The 21139-nt window shown below is 37.9% G+C and overlaps 1 protein-coding gene across 1 annotated transcript in view; it reads left to right on the top strand.

The window, feature by feature from the left end:
* TRPC6 (transient receptor potential cation channel subfamily C member 6) overlaps positions 1–21139 on the top strand; it is a 99503-nt gene that overhangs the window by 52579 nt on the left and 25785 nt on the right. Inside the window, exons 2-4 of the mRNA XM_086481751.1 lie at positions 7628–8402; positions 16054–16239; positions 19378–19542. Coding sequence (XP_086337877.1) covers positions 7628–8402; positions 16054–16239; positions 19378–19542 — 1126 coding nt within the window. The remainder of the gene's footprint in view (positions 1–7627; positions 8403–16053; positions 16240–19377; positions 19543–21139) is intronic.

Below are 21139 nucleotides of genomic sequence, written 5' to 3'. Positions count from 1 at the left end.
TTAGCTTCATGTTAAAAACAATGACCTGTTACCTTTAGTGATTTAGTCTGCAATTCATCGAGAATAGTCTTATGATAGTAGTAATGAAAGAATAGTAATAGAAAGAAGTGACATTGGGAAAGTTATGGACATTTCAGTGGTGGATGTAATATGAACAAGATAGACCTTCTCAGTGGGCTCATACCTAGGTAAAGAAATGGATCCTAAATTGCCATCTTGGATAAAGTCAGACCTTGAATTTTTAGTTTGCTAACTGTGGTGGTAGCTTATTAACACAGAAACCCCAGTGATAATGAATGGAAAGGAAAAGGCTGCTTGAGGCAGCCAGTCACCTAGCAATTGTTATCTACAGTAGTCTTCATGATAGCAGCAACTACTGATAGTCATCTCATAATGAGGTGAGTAATGAAAGCCAGTAACTCACCACAGATTGTGAACACAGCAGACTGCTTGCGTAGCACGTGTAATGTACAGCTCTGTAAAAGACATGGCTTGAACTGGACAGCAAGGCCTTGACCAGAAGAGTGGATTTCCGAAAGGGGAAATAGTTCCCAGCATTAACAGAAGGAACCTCAAAAAGAACCATCAACTGCAGTGACAAAGTTAGGCACTGCCCACTAACTGAAGAGTGAACAAGGCACAGGACATTCAATTTTGCGAAACATGCAGGCTCGGATAGACCTACACAAATTGTTTAAGCCCTAACTCCAAAGGCATATAGACACCTCCAGACCTGCAGAATGATTTGCTTCATCTTAAAATGGCTATGCATAAGACTGTAGGAATAGATACAGATCCCTTGGAATATGCTGGAAGCGGAATATCTCTTTTATATAAACACATGGCAATGAAGGCTGTGATGTACTTTAGGTATTCCGTACAAGAAACACAAATTAGTAAAGTAGCCAGCTGTTAAATTAATGCTAAAGTCACTTTGTATTTCGTTTGTTTCTAATTTTTCTTTTTTTTTTTTTTTTTATAGTCTTGTAGCTAAAATGCTAGCTTTATTTTGAATTATTAATACTTTTTGATCTTTGTTTTGCTGTTGCTGAAACCATTAAACTTTGGATGATCTGTCTCCAGAGGGGTAGAGGATGTGACAAAATTATGCAGTAGACACCAGAAGGTACTTCCAGTTTTTTTCCTGGAAAATATGTAAGGAACGTGGAGCTGAAAGTTTTTTTATTGGGCAATTTGGTATAGAGGGGAATAGTGGGGTTATCAAGTGCCAAGCTTAGTAAGGAGTTCCCTCTGGTGGGCGCACACCGGTATTCTTTGCCACGTTCTGCAACGAGAGGGCAAAATAAAGGCTTCCTGGCTTTAAACAACCTCAGAGTAGCACATTGCTCAAATAATCTGTGAAACTAGGGAGTTACATTTAAATTAAAGTGTGTTTTAAAGGGTGAATGCTTTCAGCATTTTTTTACAGTTGAGGAAGAATGTTTGAGCAGGTATGTATTAGATATAAAGGAACTTATATATGTTTTGCAGACATAGCTAGATACCATTCTCAGCAAGATCAAGTACTGGAAAATAGCAATTCAGTTTTTCAGTAATGACCCTAAAACTAGACTTCAAAGCTTATATTTAAGGCTTATTGTCAAAAGTTTTCAGCAGCCAGAATGAAATTATGCATGTGCTCAGGTACAACATGATCTTTAGACCTACAAAACCCAGTTCCATTGTAGTCTTCTAAAGCTTAAAATTACACTAATCCCCAAAGAAAAGGATGATAAAAATAAAAAGCTAACTTTTGGCACTCCATACTAAGCAGTCTCAACCCATTTCTTAGTGTCATCTGTCCTGCCTTACCATCCCATGCTGTTTAATCTGCTCTATTTTCTTTGCCTTACAAGTACAGTATATAAAAGGTTGTGGGCCAGTAAAGTACCCTCTTCTCTCCTTTTCTGTTCTTGGGAAAGTTTAAATCCCATTTCCCTGTTGAAAAGCTTCAAGCAATTAGAGTGTTGAACAGTGGGTCCACATGAATTTCCATAGTCTTCCTTTTGCTTCTAGTGTACTTTCAGAAGCCATTTTTTCTGGTCTTCACATCCTTTACTACTTCTAATTCCAGATGAACTTTAGCTTTCCTAACTCCATCTTTGCATGCATATGTATTGTCTTAGTGTTTCTGCCAAAAGTGAGAATCAGAAGGATAAGGATAAGCAGGAGAGATGTGTTATTATGACTTGAGCAGATGTGGGGAATTTAGACTATTTATCTTAGGCTAACATAAACAGAACATAGCTAATGTTAGGTTAATGATGCTAACCATCCTATATGCGATACATAATCAACAAAGAGATGGAGTTCCTGCTCTGAATCTCGGTCTTGTGGTGTCTGTTTGCCTTTACTGACTGTAGGAGTTGGAGAGATTAACCTCATTAAACTGAATTTGTGAACACTTCCCATGGTATGTGGGAGATGCAGCATGGCTTTTTGGATAGTCTACGTTAGCAGGAGAAGCTTTCGCATACACAGTTGCAGCACATATGAAAGGAATGGGAGAGAAACTGATGGAGTAAGGATTGAGGGAGGTGGACCCATGATACCATTTGGAGCAAAACAACAAATATTTTTTAAAACATGGTTGTTTTGGACTTTAGAATTCATTGGAGTGAAAGGAAGTAGAGGGAACATGGATGCTCTGGTGATTTCTAAGGTGAAAGATGCTGCAGTAACTTTTGTTGGAAGATGGTCATCACATCTTAAAGTTGGAAGAGGCTGTGGAGAGGGAAATGGCAGTAGCCATGATGAGAGTTATCAGAAGTATAGATACAGATACTTGTAGCAGCTGATATGCTGACATACACTTGTGTTAATTCAAATCTTTCCAAGCCCTGCCCTTCCTAAATGTAAGAAGAATATTAAAGGTCAGTACATGATAGACACTGGTTACTTTACTCATTGCCTGCTTTTGCTGCCAGTTGAGTTAGCACTGAGAAAATATTAGCACCTATAATGACTTTTATTGACCAGAGTAAGGAACTATGGAAGGGACTTAATACTGCATAGCTTCAGAAGTGATCAGGATACAATAGAATTTTTTACTTTAATTTCATTGAACAGGGTAATTGAACTTATGTGACACGTGATTGACCTGCTACAGAATGTGTCCTGCTATTGCATTTCATTTGGAGTTCTCTGACTCTGTAGCAAACATTGAAAAGAAGTACCATTCATTTGAATAAGAGAATTTTTGTTTTGTTATTGTGATAGTGCTTACATTTGACACAAAAAAATTTAAAGAGAAACCAAGCAACTGATACTCTGAAAAAATCTGATTGTAACAGTTTATTCAAGTCAAGAGCTAAATTGCATAGTGGCTTCTCAGGTAGAGGTGGATGTTTTCACCTTTTGCTACTCAAACTTGCTTAGCCCTGTAGAATCCAAAGAGCATTATAGCTTCTGCTATGAAAGAAGAAGGAAAATGAAACACCAATCAAATATAAGTCAAATAAGAGGTTGACTATTAATACCAAAGCAATCTAAATGATGCAAGCACAGTTTCATGTACATGTAACTGTTACATATAATAATTAGTTTAATTATTTGATATTTTGTAATAAATAGTTTTTCCAAGTAGTTAGTAGAGAAGCATTTCCTCTTCTTTCAGACAACACAAAATACTTAAATGCCATCAGGGCACTATTCAGTTCTATGTGTAAATTCATTTTAAAAGCAAACTTTTTTATTAGTAGTAAATACAAATCCTATGAACTGTGGAGTGTAGCTCAGAAAAAAGCTGTATGCTCCTGTATGCTCTTTATATTTATCCTAGTTTTCCTGTATATATGTGTTGAATCTTATAAGGTTGCTATATTTTTCCAAACTGAAAAGAACACCTCAAAAGTATTCCTTTTTAAAATAATCATAGAATCACAGAATGGTTTGGGTTGGAAGTGACCTTTAAAGGTCATATAGTCCAACCTCCCTGCAATGAGCAGGGACACCTTTAGCTAGATCAGGTTAATCACTTTAAATGTCACCTTTCTTATCTATATTTCATCGGCAAATGCTTTTTTTGACTCAGTCATGCTTTATTATTCCTACGTGTTTAGGGCTGTCTCCTGTGATGATTTTACTAGGTTCTTGCATTTATGCACTCAACTATAGAATACAAAAAGTGCAAAGCAGTGTGCATCAAAGAAACAATGTAATTGTTCATGAAAAGTGCAGAAGAAAAGAATAATTTAAAAAAATTATGTATCTTACTGACAGCTGTCTAACCCAGATATACTTGTTTTTCTAAATATCGCCTAAGAAAGATTAGCAGTTCACAATTCAGCAAACTCCCATGACATCACATTTGTAGAAAGTCTTAAAAGCAGTACAGACAAAGTTTTTGTATCAATTTTTTATAAATTTGGTCTTTTACGTTAGAGAAACTTTAATCAGTTAAGCTCTAAAACCAAACTATGTGTAATTAAATTTGGTAGAAGCATACATGTACAAGACGTGTAACTAACACTAGGTATTGTTTATTTTTACTTTAGCTCTAGTTCATTTCACTATAAAAATGTATTTTTTCAAAGCATTGCAGAATTTGGATATGCAAAGGCAATGGTGGATGAAAATCAGTTCTGATCATTTGATCACAATCAACTAAACAGTTTTTCTCAAAATTTTATGATTATTATACCGAGCTTCTTTTTTCCAGGAAGCTATAAAACTCCAGAAATGGGTAGCCCAATTAAAACCCCCAACTGTAGCATTAACTTAATTGGGGTATTTAAGTACTTTATTTTTTGAGAGCTGACTCTGTTGTTGTGGAAGTTAGGGAACTTGTCTCCCTCTTGCTATGGTCATTTCTTAAGAGTTATTCAGTGCATAAATCTTAAAACACAACAGGTTTTAAAATTTCCCCTTACATTCTTTTCTTTCTTGTTCCCCGCCCCCTCTTCTTGTCTTTAACTTCCTTCCCTTTCCTGTCTCCCAGTTGGTTTTCACCTTACCAGTACACTCTTACAGTCCATGTCTGAAGACACTTTTCAGGACCACTTTACATCCTTTAAGGTGTAACTTTCACAACTGGGGAGTCTGGTGTCCACTTTCTCTGCCATGATCTCTCCTTTCTACCATTTAAACCCTGTTCCAATTTAGCACACGCATTTCCAGTAAAACACTTGTAGATATATCAAAAGACGCGTCCATTTAGCGAGTTTCAGTTTTTGGCACCAATGCCAGTAACATTTTCATCCTTTCAGTTTTCATGTTTTCTATAAAATCTCTCCAGGGGCTTTCTTTTCAACAAATAAATTTTTTTTTAATCTTAAAATACCTGGAAATATGCATGGAAAAATTTCAACCAGACATACAGCGTATTCACCTATAGGACATGCTTTGAACCCACAATAACTGAGACAGCCGTTGTAGAAATCTTGAGGAGCAGAAAAGGATGGGATTTAACTTTATTCCATATCATGAAATAATAGACATAGTCTGAATGAAGGCTGTAAACTTGCCGCTGCAACACGCTATTAGTACTGACTGTGTATTGAACAGTGTTAGTTGTCAATTTTCATATATTCCACGTTCTGTACCTGTGATTATCTTGCCAAAAAATTGTCATTTTAGAGTTAAGACTTTGGCAATTTGAAGCATTTCCGGTGCTTCAGAGGACTATATCTCTGGAACTGAGAAGGCAAGAGGCAAAAAGGAAATTTGGAATAAAGTTAATGATAAACCAACTAGAAGAAATAGTATCTTGTTACTTTTTCTAAAGATGTTTTGAGTTAAAAATGACTGATTTTTTTACTGTCATTTAAATACTTATATTCATATTCATCAGTAAGTATTTAATGAATAAAATATTGCTCATGGTTATTATTTTGTGGAAAATACTAAAAATAGTGAAGTGTATTTGAGCATAGGTATGTAAAGAAACATTAAGCCACCATTCAAAAAGAAAAAAGATGAAGCTGTAGTGAGTATTATGTAGTTTAGCAGAGTAATTCTAGGAGAGAAAATTATTTGCAATTGAATTTTTGTTGAGGACTGGGGTCTTAGTTGACTGAAATACCAGTCATTAATTAGATTTTCTTCTTGTTAAACGAGAATGTAGCATATTTTGTAGCATTCCTCAGCAAACTTAACTTTGATATGGTTCACTTTATGTTTTAATAATTAAATAATTATTAATTAAGTAATTGATAATTAATATAAGAAGTGAGGAATGGCTGAGCGTTTCAGTAGTAGAACAATGGAGCTATCATGAAGCAAGAATTGGCAGGATTTGTTGGCAAGCCACTGAGTGGAGGAATAAATAGGATATCAAGGTTATGGACTGTAATAATGAAAAGGATGGTGGAGATGGGGAGTAACAGATGTCATCCAATGTAGTTGATAGCTTTTATCTTGTGCAGATTCAATTTATGACTGAGAATTCAATTATAGAAGTCAGAAAAACATCAGCAGGGTGAAAGGAGAAACCAGATCCAAAATGTAAGTTAGATAGTTGCTGAAGTAGTGATGGGGGTAAGAATAATAAGATTAAGTGAAGTCAGCCTGCCTGCTTTTCTGAGGCAGAAGGGAATTTAGACTAGAGTTTCCATGTTTGTGTGCCCTGCTGTCCTGTGCAGTCCCTCATCCCGTGACTGCTGCCTCCTTTCACACCATGGCTTGTCTTCACTCTGAGCTGTGACTTAGCACCACCATAGACTAAGTAAAGAACTTCGGGTGAATGGCATCCTGAGGGGATGGCGGCTTTTAGAAGGGCCACCTGAGGGCACCTAGGCTCATGTGGTGTCACTGAGACCCCTCCTACCAGCTGAGCAGATGTGGGCTGTTCTTACTGCCTTGTGCTGTTGATACCGCTGCCTGGACTGAGACAGTCATTGCATGTCATCGCTATTCTCCAGGTCATCTTTGTATTTAAAAAATGTATTTAAAAAATGTATTTAAACAATGAACTTCACAACTGATGTTCTTTTTTTTTTAATACCCAGCTGTTCTGCTGAAGTCTTTCAAAATATCTGCTAGATCTAGCAAAGGTGTCAGAAAGAAGTACATTCATCTAGAGAAATCGTAGTTTTGTTCTTGAAGCAATTCTCAGACTTAGATGAATGTTTTCTGTTGAAATATTCCTGTAACCAGAAAGTGAAATCTTAGCGTGCAAAAATGTTATGATGCTTTCTTCTTTTCTAGATTAAAATAGGAAGCATTTTTTTCATGAAGTAACTGTGCTTATCCAAGGGATGTGTGGGATACCAAGAGCTGATGAGAAGTTTGGATAGAAGAGTGCTGGAAAAAGAGAGGGGTTTCTGTGTAAACCTGAGAAAGGACCTTACCTTTAAAACTGTTATTCTACCTATGTAACATGAAACACAATCTGACTTCAGTAAAAATCATGCAAAAGCTGTGGAAGACAAATTAGGGAAAAAAAAAGGTAGTCTTAAATGGTGATTTACTAGGGCTTTTTCTTGTTGAAATAAAATATAGCTGGCTACTGATTGCAGGGCTGTGCAGCGACAGGGGTTACAAAGTGTATCAAAGTCAGGGTTTCTGGTCCCCCTGCTGCATTGAAATATGCAGCAGATAAATGATTAAAATTGTTTTATTAATTATTATTTAGAATGGATATGCCCTTGCATAAAACAGAACTAATAATTTCTCAATTTCCACACAGCCGAGGCAATGAGAATAGACTAGCACTACGACGACAGACCATTCTGCGGGAGAAGGGGAGGAGGCAGGCCAGTCGAGGGCCAGCGTATATGTTTAATGACCGCTCAACAAGTCTTTCTCTTGAGGAGGAGCGCTTTTTGGATGCAGCGGAATATGGAAATATTCCAGTGATTCGCAAAATGCTGGAAGAATGTACCTCACTCAATGTGAACTGTGTGGACTATATGGGGCAGAACGCCTTGCAGCTGGCAGTTGCCAATGAGCACTTGGAGATCACAGAACTTCTGCTGAAGAAGGAGAATCTGTCTCGAGTTGGGGATGCCTTGCTTTTGGCTATTAGCAAAGGTTATGTTCGGATAGTGGAAGCCATCCTAAACCATCCCGCGTTTGCTGAAGGCAAGAGACTTGCATTGAGTCCTAGCCAGTCAGAGCTCCAGCATGATGACTTCTATGCATACGATGAAGATGGCACACGATTTTCCCATGATGTTACACCAATCATTCTGGCTGCTCACTGCCACGAGTATGAGATCGTCCACACTCTGCTGAGAAAAGGAGCTCGGATCGATAGGCCACATGACTATTTCTGCAAGTGCAGTGAATGCAATCAGAAGCAAAAGCATGACTCTTTCAGCCATTCTAGATCCAGAATCAATGCCTACAAAGGTCTGGCCAGCCCCGCTTATCTGTCTTTGTCCAGTGAAGACCCTGTAATGACTGCCTTAGAGCTCAGCAATGAGCTGGCTGTACTTGCCAACATCGAAAAAGAGTTTAAGGTGAGTAGAGAGATACTGATTCTGACAGACACAGAACTGCGAAGTTCAGTCAAAGGTCTTTCTCCCATTCCTTGAGCAGTAAGTGGTCAGCATCATCATCATAAATCATCAAGATAATGTGGGAAAATATGTAATTGTTTAATGAATGGAAGATTTAAATATTTGGGAATGTCTTCTTGCTCTGTGCTGATTGTAATTCATGCTACTTATGTACAATGTGCCAGTGAACTCATTTTCCAGTTCCTGTCAGGCAGGATAGTAAAGGATACCCTTCAAACCCGTGGGTGAAGCTGGCTTAGGACAGGGGAAAGAGGAGACTAAAGTGGTGCAGTTTGGTCACTTCTGAAAGACAAATTGCACGATTCTGTTAAACTCTCAGGCATTCTCATTATTTTCTCATAGTTGGGCTGAAACCTTTCTTACTCCTCACAATAGTTTGCATTTATTCTCAAAAGGACTGTAAATAATGTCGTCCTTTTCATTTTTTAATGTGCTGCTTTTCTCTGGTATATCTACTCACCTCTTCCTCTTTTTTACTTATTTGTACTTTGTTATATGTGAACTCTGTGAAGTTAGACTTTTTCAGTGTGATATAGAATTTTTAATATTTCACAAATGCATAACTTTGAGAAAAAAAATAATTATTGAGACCCAGAGATTAAAGGCCCTTAGGTCCTTGAAGCATGAGTGTTCTTTGGGGTTATTTTTCTGTTATGTAGATACAATGGTGCACAACCTACAAAAATATTTACCACTTTATTTGTATTAAGACAATAAGAATGTAAGCTTTTTGCTCTCAGTAAATGCAAAGTCAGTGTTAATTATGGCTTAAGTTAACTAAAATTCCTTGGACTGGCTTTGTCTTATGGGACCCTGTTGAAAGCAGATGCTAGTATATGATACTGTTGTGACAGAGCAACATATGTAGACTTCACTAGCAGGAGATCAAACCTCCTCCAAAGCAGTAATAGAATATTTTCCAGCATTGTGTTAGGAAGAGTTTGAAGTTGCCATGATCAATATTTAATGTTAATCTTCTTAGCAGTGGCACAGTTCACAAGGCCGTGAACCCGTCTCTGCTCAGCCAGCCTGAGCTGAGATGCTGCAATTCTGAATTAATTACTCCTCACTCGTGCTCATAAGTGTGTCTTTTTGGCACCAATCTATTGTAAAGAAGCTGAAATACTTCTTGGAGAGGGAAAGAAAGGAGGAGGAATGTGCAAGGGGATCTTAAAACCAGCAGCTGAGCAGCTGGAATCAGAGCAGAGGAGAATTTTTATTTTGAATCAATAAGACAAAATGCTAGAAGAGCATTTCAGCTTAATGTGGAGGGTGAACGTCTGCCCATGAAGTGCCTGGCAGAAATCCTTGGGACCTCAGTCGACTGAGATTTCATCCGCTGCTTTCATGTGCAGTTCAGAGAAAAGTATTTAAGCCACGTACTCTTGTTTCTTTTTCTTTAGCAGCTGCTGAAGATGTGAACAAAAGGACTTGATTAATTTAAAAGGGAGTAAATTTAGAACAGAACAGAAAAACATTTTTCATACACCATAAATGCAGCCTGTTAAGTTCACAGCTATGTTGAGATAAATAGCATGTCTGACTTGTAGGGACTGTATAGCTCCATTTACCACAGTTGGAGTGACACAAGCTAAGATTATTATAAAGATAAATAAAATCAAGTTGGCACGAAGTGTTCTTTAAATGTGTGCTGCAGTACACAACTGGTGAGATGAACTGGGAACGTACTATTTGTCCACTAGGGCAGGGAGTGGAGCACATGTGTGAGAAAAGGTGCTCTGGTTCAGAGAGCAATGGGAGGCTAAACAAGAGACAGGGCAGCTCCTTATTGCTGGGCGTTAATCAGCCAAGCTCTGCTGGGGACATAGGTACTCTTTAGAGTAGAGTGAAGGGGAACAGGAACAAGGAGGAGCAGGAGCACAAGGCAACACAGAAATTTAACTCTCCCTTACTTAAGGTTTCACCAGGAGCAGGCAGCTGGCAGTATAAGGGCTTTTGGGAATGTTTTTGTAGGTTCTAAAGTCATGTGGTGGTTCTGGATAAATATTAAAGACCATAGAGTACATTTATACGTGCATTGACGAGATTTAACATTTACACTATTGATGAGTAATAACATTTACAGTATCTAGACAGGTTGGGGGCTTGACTGAGAAATACCTGGCTTAGGTTCAGTGCAGGCAGTACAAAGGTTGTGTGTACAAGTTGCAGGAAATGGATGCTGTCGTATTTATTAAGTGTGGGCTTGTTTGTGCTCCTGCAAGCTCATATCCCTTAAATTGTAGCAATTTATCTGAAAATTGTTAACCTTACTTTAATTCAGGAGTCTGCTACAATTATCCAGATAGTGTAGTCCCTGTGTAAAAATGTGGTTTTTGTAAAAATGTATTACACGTGTTAGTATAATCAAAACAACTACATTTTTAGTGCATAGATTAGCTATGGCAAATCTTTTGCTCCACCTAGGGTTTACCTGAGCCATTTAAAGTATTTCAAACCTTACCTAAATGAAAATTGAACTTTCTGGTAATACACTGTTTTGAAAGTCACCTATTTTATAGTGCTGGTGGCGTATTGTTGCAGAGGAGCTTCCTAGTTGGTGCCTACAGCAACCAGTAGCACAGATAATTCCCAGGTCTTCCTCAGAGGCAATGGAAAGGGTTAATGCTCAACTGTGATGCTGGTTGTTTCATGACTGTCTTATAAATTACTCTCTCCTGTCTTACACTATCAGTTAATGTTAGAGATAACGCTGACCATGAAACTGTGATTCACGCAAAAATAGGAAACGCCATAATCAGCAGAAACCACTATTCTCTGGAATAAACTCATTTCTTTGCTTCAAACCTCTGTAGCAGTGTCATCCAGCATTACATGCCTGTTGCATTTGGTTGCAGGTATTGTTTTTACAAGTGTTTAGGAGGATCATTCTTTATTAGGAGTAAAACCAGAAAAACTTAGAAGATGACTTCTGAAGGAAGACTATCTGGACAGACATGTCAAGAACAGTGTAGGAATGTTTCTGTACCAAGCAAACAGCTAGTTCAGGCTTCCCGAGTAATTCTGAGATCTTCAGGATTTTCTGAATGCCATTTAATTTAGCTTTTTATGACATGGCTAAGTGTGTAGCTTTACAAAGTTTGGTATTATATGGAATGTTTTTATTTGGGGGGATTGTGCTTGTATTTTCTGTCATCTGAATCGTTTGCCCACCCTTGAGCTAATATCTCTGCTGTGTCCATAAGGATGTAGATGATATGTGACAAATGTTGTCCTGCAGAGATATGACCTGGAGTTATTAAGAGGGACAGCTGTGGCCCAGTGCTGTTCAAAATGGGTAAGATTTGCACTTAGTATAGAGTCCACTGCAGCTATAATGGCAACAGACTGTTTGATTGTTTAATGGGATGGAGTACTTTTAAATTAAACATAGATACATTACTGTTTGCTGTAAATTAATACCCCTAATAAGGTCATCTGAGTTTGCTTTTCTGATGAGAAACAGAATTCAGTTTATCATCTCAAAGTCTGATTTTCAGTTTGTTTTCATTTATACAACCCCCATTACAGAAATCATTACGGGTATTGTCAGCTGTCTTAAAGAAAAGGTAACATCACCTTTTAGAGAAGAAAAACTGAGGCACTGAAGGAGTAATGGACACCTTTGTAAGGGGAATAATGTGTATATATACCTACTAAGATGCCTAAATCCAACATTTAGGTCCCACTTATGTTCACAAGGCACTTTGAAATCCTGAGTTGTTGTATAACAGTACCCTTGTTTCTGATCTTGGCCTCTACAGTTGACTAAGCAGGGCCAGGATGTGGTCTGGAGCACTGCTCCATCTCATCTGTAGGGTTCAGGGTCAGACTGCGTCCTTAGAGTATTTTCATCCAGTGCACAGCCTGGGGGACAGCAGGAACCTGTGACTGGTCACAGGAGGCTGCGTGGAGAAGGCCCCTTTCCTCTGGGAAAAACAGCTGTGGTGATGCTCTCCTGGCCATGATTTCCTGCTTACATGGTCAAAGGTAAGGCAAGTCCTGATCAGCTGAGGTCAGAATGACCGTGACCTGCTTCCTCCCTTAGCTGGGACACCAAGACAGTCTGCAGCTGCTCCTGCCACAAAGGACAGGTGACCCCTCTCAGCAGCAGCCAGTCACCTGCACCCCTCCTGTCATTTCTTTGCCACTAGCGTCTTGTTCCCCTGGTTCCTCACCCCATGCATCACACACCCCAAATCATCACCTTCCTGTTGTAGGGTGGGAGCAACCAGTGTGCAAAATTTGGTAAAACTATTTTCCCTAAGCGGTTGAGGAGCCCTGAACCAATGTTGTCACACGTGTAAAATAAAGCACACACATACTTTATTGCAGAATTAAGGGCCGATTCTTTTTAGAGGTTCCAATTCCAATTTAGTTGCTAACTATCTTCTCAAGTCTCCCAGGACTGCTTTTTTAATTAATTAACTTTACAATTTGCAGTAAAGGAGAACTCATGGAATTACCCATGTGCCTTTGGCCATTTTCAAAAATAAGTTAAGCCAAACAAATTACCATGTTCACTTGGCTCGCATTAATGATAAGAGACATGTGAGATGCTGGGGTAGTGGGAACTTTCTCTGCATGTGTGACAGAGACACCGTGTTGGCAAGAGGAGTGTATTAGTCATTTCTGCTTTCGCTACACATTTAAGTGGACCGAGGAGACAAAGGGCAAAAGGTGGCCTGTGCAGTAGTCTCTGCAAATTAACACATTTGATTTCTTAGAAACAAAGTCGCCCAGCTAGAGCTACCTGCCCTGTGTTCAGACCCTGACAAACCTTCCCATAGCAGTTTAAGACATTATCATCCCATCTGTCCTCCATACCCTTCCCTGAAAGGCTAAATTCTTCTTAAGGGAATATACATCAAGACAGCAAACTGTGAACTGGAGCAGCGACATGCATTGCCTTCATCTGACTGCTGTGTTACAACCGTCGTCCTGCGCTGCGACTGGGATGGAAACGGTGATCCTGGGCACCACTCAGTTCTCCACAGCTCGTTTGTTGTAACCTGACTGCTGAAGACATTTCAGCTCATCTGCTACCACTGATGGCAGCTGTTGTCAGTATTTCAGGGGAGGGGAAGCTGTTTTATTGTATTTGCAAATGACAAAATAAACTGATGGAGTTTATGGATGAATTTACTGGGTGCTAATATATACTGTGATACTGTGTACAAACCCAGATTCAGAAAGGATAATTCTGCAAAGTGTGAATGGGGTATCTGGCTATCCTTAAAAGTGCCCATTCAGTATTCATTTTGGTGAACAGACTACACTCAGAAAGAGTCATGTTCTTCATTAGAATAAGTTATTGTGTATGATTTTTGTTTTGAGACTACCCAAAGGCATTGGACTGCACTGCGGAGTAATGGTCTCCTCACATATTGTTTTGAAAATTTGTGTTGCATCTCAGTCACCAAAGCTGGAAAATACTAATTAAGAGTGTGTGTGAGTGTGCATGTATGTATGTATGTATCTCCTACCAGAAAATACGCACATATCAATATATTATAAATATATTACAGTATTTTGTAATAGTTATTTATGAAAGCCGAAGTATTTTGTTACTAAATTTATTGAAAAATGCTCCTTTTTTTTGTTTGATGTTCAAGAGTCAGATATCAGTTTGGAACAGGTCATGGTACCTAATCGTACAAGGGTGCATAGGTTGTCTGTTTTTTCTTTGTCTGTGAATCTCAAATGGCTACTTTTCCTTTCATTTTGAAGAGGACATTTATGTATTAAAATGATTGAATACTGAATCTTACCTTAGCTGCTGCTACAAAAATGAAAGCCAAACAGAAGGTAATATATTACTCTCAAAAAATGTCTTTCTGTAGTTCCAAGAAGTCAGGATTTTAGTTAATCTCTCATGTTATTCTTCTGAAGAGAGGCAAAAAAAAATTACGATGTTAAAATATACAACATGTCATGAAATGGCTAGTTTTAGTATTTAGCTTCCGTTGTCTTTGTAGAGAGAGGACATTAAAGTTCCTTTCTCTTTTATGACAGATTTGAGCTATCTTGCTTACATTACATTATTGAAAAAATAAATCACTTGCAGTTTTATATAGACATACAGTAGTGTCTATAACTATTTGTCTGTGGATGTTTGCATCCGTCGAAGTGAAATAGAAAACTTGGATGCAATCCTTTAATATATCCAGGTAATAAACTGGTATTGTAGTGTTGTGGGTAATAAAGCATGTTTCTACATGCATGAAGTACACCCTTGACAAATAAATTAGAGTATTCTGTATACTCAAAATAACAGTTTGTCTTCCAGGGTGTGCATTAGGTGGCAGTTAGTATGAAGGAAGTAATTAAAAAGAAGGGACTAAACAGAGACTAAGAGTGGGAGAAGGGGGAATACTATGAAGAACAGACCAGAGGAGGTGGAAATGTGTCACTGTAATAAAAGCAGTCATAGAAGGCTACTTTGAACATGAAATAGAGACTGCATGAGCAGTTCTGTATGGTGTGGGGTGGTTGGAGTTTTTTTCATTTTTTTTTGTTTCAGACCAATTCTACAGTAATTTAATTTTTCAAGACATTGGAATTAGCAAGATCACAAAAATATCAGAAGTTGTCGACACATGTATGAGTAAGTCTCTTGTAAGGTCTAGGCTAGGGGCAATATATCTGTACACATTTTTTAGCTTTAAATATACATCTGTATCCATCTAACTCCTTATCTGTCTAGCTATATTCATTTTTTATGACCCAAACACAGATGCAAGTAACGAGTGGTTAACAAGCTGTGGATTGCAATGATCAATATATATATATTTTTTTTGACTTACGCCTTTTGGAAAACAGTGACTGAGAAGAATATTTGGTAGTTAAAGCAATAAGCAACTGAACCTGCAGTTGTGGAGCAACATTTTGGCTTACAGGCAAAGTCTGCCATGAGATATTTGTGCTAGAGACCACTGAGTTGAAGTTAGAGATGTGATATCACAATGCTGTCTGTAGCACTGTTGGCACTGTTGCTGAAAAACAGCGATCAAATCCTGTGTTTGCAAGCTAAAGAGATGTTGGAAACTGAGAAAGATAAGATTTACAAGAATAATTCAAGGCCTGAGAAAATTCGATATATTTATGTAATTCTCAAGAAGGTTAGGAAGTTCTTTAGATGTGTTCTCTGTAGGATAGTCATCTTGACCAACTGGTTGTGTAACTTTCTACATCTGAGCTAGTTATCTAGATTTCCATGACAGTCAGTGAATAGAAGAATTTCCCCGCTGCTATTCATTTCAACTTGAAATAGTCATTGAAATATGTCATAGGATTTTTCTGAAACTGTTTTTTTTTACTTTCAATTGTCTCTAAAGCAAGTGTAGAGAAGTAACTCAGGTGTAAAATTCGATAATGTAGATGTCCAGGGTAACCAAGGTGAGACGAATCCTACTCTTTCAACATTCAGGGAAAGTAGATGCCTGATAACAAAGTGCTGTTAATCTACCAGAAAAAAACATAACAAGAAGCAAAGTATTGATGCTCACAGATGTGTAGCTGGGATATAGAACTACTTCTCTCATGTTAGGTCTAAACAGCAAGATATCTTCTTTCTTCTTTTCTTTTCTAGAATGATTACAAGAAATTGTCTATGCAATGCAAGGATTTTGTAGTTGGACTCCTTGATTTGTGCAGAAATACAGAAGAAGTGGAAGCTATTTTGAATGGTGATGTAGAGACAAGCCATAATAATGGAGAACATGGTCGCCCCAGCCTTAGCCGCTTAAAACTCGCCATTAAGTATGAAGTTAAAAAAGTAAGCAATTATGTTGATGAAACAGACATGTCGTGATAGTGGTATTAAACTGTGCTATTATTAAATGTTTATGTTTTGGTAGCCTATGACACTTAAATGAATATTTAGGCCCTTCTGCACAGTGTATTTTACAAACAAAAGAATCCTTGGTCCAAATAGCTTGCAATATAAACAAGAAGCAGATATTCAGGGTCACAGTGAGTATGAGAGCAAATGGCTCTAAAAAATGTGTAGCTATATGCAAAAATTGTAGATATTTACTTGGGTTTAGTTTTAATCTATTTTTTAAAAAAAGAGGAAGAAATTTGCACTACTTCTGCAGCTTGGAAAAGTGTAAGATTTAATAAAAAACAGAGGCTAGAACAGCAGTCCTGTTCACTGCATGATAACAAATATTGATACACATTTTTGTCAAGCTATTGTGTCTTACTCAGAAAGCTGAGAAAACTTAGTGAAATTGCGTGTCTCACAGAAAATATCTGTATAGAGGATCAGAGACAGAATCTAGGACTAATAGTGCTGTGGTTGTCACTTCTGAAGAACGGCAGGCCCCAGGCAGCATCAAATACAGGAGTTATTATCCCTTTTTTGACTTACTTTCATTTATACTGTCACTTTTAATACTCTGGTCTGCATTTGAAAAGTGCTCAGTGAAACCAGCTGAGTTAGTAGCTGCACCAAGACCCTTGAATTACCCAGAAAGCTTCTCTTGGATAGTGTAGGTTCTAAAGTTCTAGGTGACATGTGTGTGAACCAGGGGGAAATGATTTGTGTGATGGAGTTTGTACAACTGAAGATCAAGATACAGCTCAGGAATACACTTTGAAAGCAGGTTACCCTAAAGTAGAGCTGTTTCCTGACTGAGCAGCAAGACCTTCGGTAAAACTTTTCCTACATAATGAAATGGATTGGATCAACACTGTGAAAATAAACAATATCTTATTTTAACAACAACAAAAAATAGATAGGGAATCTGGATCTTAAAAATCCAGTATAGACTTAATATATGTATTTGATTTATAACGGAACAGTTGCAGATTTTTTACAAAAGTTGAATTCACATCTCTGGGGACACCTCAAACATTTATATGTGAGGAGTATTTATCTGTTCATGAAGGGAAGAGAAGAAGAAAACCATTTTGACTGAAGAGCACCTACCAGCATATGATCACAAATCTGCAAAATACTTGGCAAACTGTGGTCACTAAAGAGTGCTGAAACAGCTTTTGAAGAGAAGATACCACATTAACATCCTTTGTGGTATTTGGATCTTAATCCTATCCTTCCTTGTGTGTGAACTTTCTTTCAACACTTTCTGTTGCCTGAATAAAGATATTTCTTGCCTGTTCAGCCAGTCATCTTTTAAATATAGAGAACTATTCTAGAAATAAATGTGCTAGATTCAGTTAAATTTTTAATTGTATTTCCAGGTCTAGACTTAAAAATTTTTGGTGCACAAGAATCCACATTTTATTATTATCTAGCTTGGTAAGATGCTTCTTATACTCTCCAGAGATGTTGACAGAAAAGAGGGTGTTGTGGTTTAACCCCAGCTGGCAGCTAAATACCATGCAGCTGCTCGCACACTCCTCCCCCTCCAGTGGGATGAGGAGGAGAAATGGGGGAAAAAAAAGTAAAATTTGTGGATTGAGATAAGAACAGTTTAATAATTAAAATAAAATAAAATGTAATAAGAGTAATAATAGTAATGAAAAGGAATATTAATGTAACAAAAGGAATATAACAAAAAGAATAAAATAAAACCCAAGAAAGACAATACATAATGCATAGTGCCATTGCTCACCACCTGCTGACTGACACCCAGCCAGTCCCTGAGCAGCCATCCAGCCCCCTGGCCAACTTCTCCCAGTTTAGATACTGAGCATGACTTTCTATGGTATGGAATATCCCTTTGGTTAATTCGGGTCAGCTGTCCAGGCTGTGCTCCCTCCCAGTTTTTTGTGCACCTGCTCACTGGCAGAGCATGGGAAACTGAAAAATCCTTGACTTAGGATAAGCGCTCCTTAGCAACAGCTAAAACAGCAATGTGTTATCAACATTATTCTCATATTAAATCCAAAACACAGCACTGTACCAGCTACTAGGAAGATTAACTCTATCCCAGCCAAAACCAGGACAGAGGGTTATAGGCCAAACTCCTCGGTTTTGCAGAGTTTATCCAAAAGATTCTAGAACCAAGTTATAAATAGTCCTTAGCTGATTTCCTGCAAAAGTGACAGCTGTTTTCTTGTGCCAGCTGAAAAAAATGGTATTTTCCATGTTAGCATTTGAAAATAGGGCGTACTCTTTCTTTCATAACTAGAGACTACATAGCATCCTTTGCAGAACAGAAAAACCTAAAGTTTTGGAATTTTTGAAGTAGTAACATGAAAATTATAAATGCAAGAAACAAGTAGAGTTTCCAGAATCACAGAATGGTAGAGGTTGGAAGGGACCTCTGGAGATCACCTTGTCCAACTGCTAAAGCAGATTCACCTAGAGCAGGTTGCACAGGTTCGTGTCCAGGCGAGTAGGAGACTCCACAGCCTGTGGCAGCCTGTTCCAGTGCTCTGTCACCCTCACAGTGAAAAAGTTTTTCCTCATGTTGAGGCAGAGCTTCCTGTGCTCCAGTTTGTTCCCGTTGCCCCTTGTCCTGTCGCTGGGCACCACTGAAAAGAGCCTGGCCCGATCCTCTTGACACCCACCCTTTAGATATTTGTAAGTGTTGATAAGGTCCCCTCTCAGTTTTCTCAAGGCTAAAGAGCCCCAGGTCTTTCAGCCTTTCCTTGTAGAAGAGATGCTTCAGTCCCCAAATCATCTTCGTAGCCCTAGTTTGCCCAGTTAAAGTTTGTGTTTGATTACCCTTAGGTGGAAATTAGTAGTTTGTGATGGAACACAGTGTCAATAAAATAATAGTTTTTTTTAATTAAAGGATTTATTGTTGCTGATAGTAACATGCCTTCATACTGTGAGATTATACTCATCAAAAACCTTTTTCTTATACCCTTGTTAATCCTCATTTGAGTATAAGATCAGTTGTTGCTCTTCCACCATCTTAATGCACTTCATATAGCTGTTATTTTAATAGAAGATATTCTGATAGTGGTAATATTTTTGTGCTCCTTTTCTTTGTTACAGTTTGTAGCACATCCAAACTGCCAGCAACAACTTCTTTCAATCTGGTATGAGAATTTGTCAGGTTTACGGCAGCAGACCATGGCAGTGAAGTTTCTGGTTGTTCTTGCTGTTGCAGTAGGACTGCCATTCCTTTCAATGGCTTACTGGATTGCTCCTTGCAGTAAGGTCAGTTTGTGAAATTTTGTGGTGACCCTTTTTATTAACTCCTGTATCACCTGTATGTAGATTCTTGTCTGGCAAAGATGAAGCATGAGTATAAAATACTGACATGCTTGAATAATATTTCCAAAATGTGTTATTGTAAAGCTGAGTTAGAATGGAAAGGCTGCAAGATTGCATGTTCTGACAATTGTAATTAAGACAGGTAAATGTATTGTGTTGAGTGCAATGTCTATTAAATTAAATACAATGGTTGAGCAAGAGCTGCCTTGTAGAAACTGTACTTTAGAAACAATGAGTCAAACTATTCTTCCTTTATGTGTTGCCTTAGTAGGCAAATGCAGAGGATCCTCATTTCCCCATTGATCCAAGCTATGGGCTGATTCCAACTACCTCAAAGGCAATTTTATTTTTGATGATTAAAAATTAATAGATAAAAGTCGCTGAAACATGAATGCCAGAAATTAAAACAATCATAATCAGCTTTCTAGAAGTCAAAGTGAACTGTGTTGGTTTGTCAAGACAATGCTCATACTTGTTATATTTCATGAGGTTTTTAAAGCGGTCATGCAGCCTTCCCTGCATCCAGTTATAATGCGCTGTCTGAATTTGGATGCTACCACTGTATCTGTTTTGGATGATATATAGTATGGAAAGCCTTTCCATTGAAGATGGGTTATGATCTCTGACCTTTCTGGACTTTGTGTTGAATCTCTGTTTTAGTTTGTCACTACCTATTTTAAATGAACACTGATGGAAAATTTCCTTTGAGAGTACGTTAGAGGAAACAAATGGGATCCTATAAGGATTATTCAACAGGTTACAGTACAACATCTGTGATTTTAGCAGGTCGAATCCTGTGCACGTACAATGATTCCAGGGGAAGGAGAAAGTTGAAAGAGAGGGCTGTGGTCTTTGTAGGGTTTTTTTATCATTCTCTGAGAGGAGAAAGGTGGGCCTTTTTTTGTTTTGCCAGGTTTTTAATTTCTTTCCATCTGGACAATAAAAATCAGTTATATAATTTTCGCTTTTCTGTATAGCAACTAGGATTTTTATGAATACTTTTGTCTTAAAACATGCCTTGAGCTTCAACATACTTCAGTAATTGGCTTTCAACTATAGCAGTGTCGTTTTGCTTTTTCAATGATTTATTGGATCTTAAAGTATTTTTGAACCACTGTACATTCTGACAAAGCTATTTCAGAGTAACTTTGTGAAGTCAAGGTTCAAGCGACAACCATCCTTTTAGGTTTCACTTCCTCTGTCACTATTTAATTGTCTCATCGTGTGATTTATATGTTGGAATGCTTTTTGTTTCATTATATTTTGCAGACTTAAAATCTAATCCACCTTTTTCATCACTTGCCCTTTTTTGCCTTGTACTTCACTCATACTTCAAAATTTGATTCTTCTGGTTTTTGAAGGCGAAGGTGTTTACTGTTGAGTTTCAGCATAGGGTGGCTCCAATACAGAACATGGTCTGTATCGACAGTCTTCATTTTGTGTATGAAATGATGGAATTTTATAAATCTCTTCTCCTACCAAGATATAGTACCCGTTCTTTTTCAAGGTTTGGCACTATATATCACAGTGACAGAAGAGA

This window comes from Leptosomus discolor, chromosome 1 (genome assembly GCF_034619465.1).
Source record: "Leptosomus discolor isolate bLepDis1 chromosome 1, bLepDis1.hap2, whole genome shotgun sequence".
Taxonomy (NCBI): Eukaryota; Metazoa; Chordata; class Aves; order Leptosomiformes; family Leptosomidae; genus Leptosomus; species Leptosomus discolor.
Note: the sequence above shows the minus strand (reverse complement) of the source record. Positions and strands in the feature narration are given on the sequence as shown.